This window comes from Phytophthora parasitica, assembly GCF_000247585.1.
Source record: "Phytophthora parasitica INRA-310 unplaced genomic scaffold supercont2.64, whole genome shotgun sequence".
Classification (NCBI taxonomy): Eukaryota; Oomycota; class Peronosporomycetes; order Peronosporales; family Peronosporaceae; genus Phytophthora; species Phytophthora nicotianae.
In genome coordinates this window covers 176,090-179,588 of record NW_008649050.1, presented here as the reverse complement: position 1 = coordinate 179,588, position 3,499 = coordinate 176,090, and the positions used below count along the sequence as shown (strand labels likewise).

The 3,499-nt window shown below is 51.0% G+C and overlaps 2 protein-coding genes across 2 annotated transcripts; one reads left to right on the top strand and one right to left on the bottom strand.

The window, feature by feature from the left end:
- Window positions 1-101: 101 nt before the first annotated feature.
- On the bottom strand, window positions 102-1,787 carry PPTG_17036 (hypothetical protein). Its single transcript, XM_008914873.1, has one exon. It carries the CDS (start codon window positions 1,713-1,715, stop codon window positions 219-221), a length of 1,497 nt encoding a protein of 498 aa, XP_008913121.1. The 5' UTR covers window positions 1,716-1,787; the 3' UTR covers window positions 102-218.
- Window positions 1,788-1,898: 111 nt separating this feature from the next.
- On the top strand, window positions 1,899-3,326 carry PPTG_17035 (hypothetical protein). Its single transcript, XM_008914872.1, has one exon. The coding sequence runs from the start codon at window positions 1,937-1,939 to the stop codon at window positions 2,762-2,764; it is 828 nt and encodes a 275-aa protein (XP_008913120.1). The 5' UTR covers window positions 1,899-1,936; the 3' UTR covers window positions 2,765-3,326.
- Window positions 3,327-3,499: the final 173 nt, after the last annotated feature.

Below are 3,499 nucleotides of genomic sequence, written 5' to 3'. Positions count from 1 at the left end.
TACTCGCGTCTGAGTGTGGACTCGGGCGATGACGAGAAGCCACAATCAGGAGCGCTTCTTGGTCTTGCCCAATTTTTTCACGACAAGTTCATGGCTACCCATTATTCCGTACTGGAAAAGTCACTGATCGAAGAGGATTGGAAAATGAATAGTGGATGGGGTGGCAGTCAAAGTGTTTAGTTATGGAGAAACTAAACTTAATGATTGAACCTTTTTCACTATTCACGATGCTGCCTAAAGGCCACGTCTTGATCCAAGATACCCCAAGCTGATTCGTTAAGGGCCATGCTAACATCGATACTGCCTAATGTGACTCCTGTGCACTGGTTCAGCTGGTCTTCGGTAGCCATGAAGTAGATCAAGCCGTCAATGAGTGAAATTGGCGTGAAAGGTTGGCCCACAAGCGCTGGCGGGACGTCAAGTTCAGTGTGTGTGTACATCCCAAACTTGTTCCATTGGCTCACCATCACACCACCTTGATAACGTAGTCTGACTCGATCTTTGTCGGGTTGTGCAGCCAACCACGTCAAATTCTGTTGTACTTCACTTGGATCCAAGGGTTGTACACCATCTCGCACTGCAGCAGCGATAATGGGCAACGGAGAGTCCAGCAATTCACCAGCAGATAACGAGAAAACTGGACACAGTACGCAGTTCGGAAAATACCGAGATGAGATGCCTAGCTGCCCTCGACTGCGTAAGTCTAGAGACGCCAGGAATTGACGCGGCTCTTTAAGAGCGGCCTCGTCTGAGCTCATCCCTTGAATTCTGCACTGTTGCACACGTGCGCGATAGATACTCTTCCACAAATAAGCTGCCAGAGCACAGAAAGTTGATACAGGTTTATCGTTATGAACGTTTGCATCGGCCTTGATACGTGCAAGCTCGTTTGATGAAAAGCGCAGCACACGGCCAATGACAGGCTCCGGCGCAGGACTATTATCCGCCCTTGGTTGGACATCAGTAGCGAGTTCGAAGAGCGTCGAATTGATTGCAAGGGCTTCTTGCCTTTCTTCAACTGACATCTGTAGATCCGAGTGGAGCGAATGTATACCCGGCGATGGAATGGATAGCTCGTCAATAGATTGGCCTTGATCGAGAGCTCGGAGGCCGCGATACAGGTGTGCCAAGTCATGTGCTAACTGGAAGAACCCAGCAGCGTCGCAAACAATGTGGCGAAGTCGCAGAGCAATTGACACACCGCCACAGGCAAAGCGTGTGTGTTGTACCGTTAAGATCGCGTCACGAGCCGCACCGGCCTCTGTTGGATCAAATTCTGGCAGCAATGCATTGCCTCCATCTGGCAGGTTCGTGACGACAAGTCTAGGGGACGCTCCAGGTTGATCATCGTCTACAATATACTCAAACGACTTGAGTGGCTCGCCGCATTGTGCCGAGACCAGCCTGGCTCCAGCTCCAAGCTGTTCGATCCGTGGCGACTTGTCTTTTGGGTCAATGACAATGCGGCCCGTTAGGTGTGGGTAGTAGTCAAGCAATCGCTCTAGGGCACGTCGAAGCCGGTCGATCGGGATCAGTTCTTCGACTGCAGATTCGTTTGGACGGTACACGAAGACGACAGCAAGCGGGATAGCGAGGAGCGAATGCTGGTCAAGCGGGCCGAACAGAACCGGCGACTGGAGGCTTTGAAGAGAGCTTTCATCCGCACACTGCAGAGGGAACTGTGCTGTCGCGGTTACTGTTGACGAAGAGACCATTTTGGTAAGTGCCTGGAGAGGATGCCAAGATGCTCGAAGAGATACATATACCAAACCAGACGAAACATTCCGGGAACAAGGACTGTGGTAATCATAATCAGAGTGGTCCACACCATGTAGTTGACAATTTGGGCATATATTAGTTATAGAAGTCGGCAATCGTGTGCACCACGTAAAACTATAAAAATTAAGATCTTACCTATAAAACTTGCTGGCGTAATATGTGGCGCTCCTCGACGGTGCCTTTGGCCGCTGTTGCGGCTGCTACAGCCATCGGCGCTCTCTCGATCCGCCGTCTATCAACCTCTCCACTGTCCCGTGTATCTCGTCGCACCCCCGGCCGCGTTGGTGATTTTGTTTCTTCCTTGGAGACGCCGTGTTTACTCGTGGACTTGGATGCTCTAGAAACCAACCTCAAACGTCTCCCAGAATCCCTAACAGCTTCTCCAAATCTCGCCATTCGTCCCCATGCCAAAGCTCACAAGTCCTCTGCTATTGGGCAGTTACAGCTGCAACTATCTCACGCAGTAGGACTCTGCTGCCAGAAGGTGTGTGAGGCTGAAGCCATGTTCAACGGCGGGGTACGGGACATTTTACTAAGCAATGAGATCTACGGACTGGAACGCTATGAACGCATGGCCGCATTGGCCAACGGTGGAGCAACGATTACGCTCATCTTCGACAATATTGAAGCCGTACAGCAGGCGGCACAAGCCGCAGAGACTCAAGGTATCCACTTCCGAGCTTTGGTGGAGGTGAACGTGGGTCAGGACCGCTGTGGCGTTGATACGGTGGAGGAGGCAGTAGAATTAGCCAAGAAGATAGAGAGCTATGCTCCGAGGTTGGAGATGGTAGGCATTCAGGCGTATCATGGTGCAGCGCAACATATTCGCAGCTACGACGAGAAGAAGAAGGTGATCGCTAGTGTCGCTGAGAAGGCCAAGAGTGTGAGAGACGCATTAGTGCAGGAAGGTCTGACGTGTGATGTGGTTACTGGGGGGAGGAACGGGAACGTACTTGTTGGAAGCGGCGAGTGGTGTGTTCACTGAAGTGCAGCCTGGCTCGTACTTGTTTAATGACGCGGACTATGCGAGGAACTTAGGAGAAGACGGAGAGTTTGTCAAAGACTGGGAGCAGAGTTTGTATGTGCTGACGACGGTGATGAGCAAGAACGCGAGTGCAGCGGTGCCGCGTGTAGTGGTGGATGCAGGCACAAAGGCAGTGTCGCTGGACTCGGGCTCGCCGCTGGTACACAGTATCATTAATGGAGAGAAGCTGTCGACCCCGTTGGAATACTATGGTGGGGGTGATGAACATGGGATTTTGAAGCCACTGCAGAATATTGCTGCTGCCAAGAGAGTCGAACTCCCCGCTCTTGGGAGCAAATTGCTGCTTATTCCGGGTCATTGCGATCCTACCACAAACATGTATGACCACCTCGTTGGATACCGCGGCGATCGTGTGGAACATGTGTGGGAGATTGAGGCTCGTGGTCCTGGTAACTAGTACTAAAAGTTAATACGTACGCTCCGTTGAAAGTAAACAATAAATTCTCTACGTACCAGTGGACAAAACGAACTAACTTCTAAGTAATCCCCGTTTCCTTATGTGTACCATGCTGGGAAATCCTATACGAATACTGGATACAAGTAGACCTCTTTGTCACCCCATATAGAGGACATCTTTAGCACGTCTACACTTCCGTATCCCCCAATGTTAGATAACAACGAGTGCGATATTATATCTTGCGCGACAATTGACTACAGTCCGTGCTCCCAACGCTC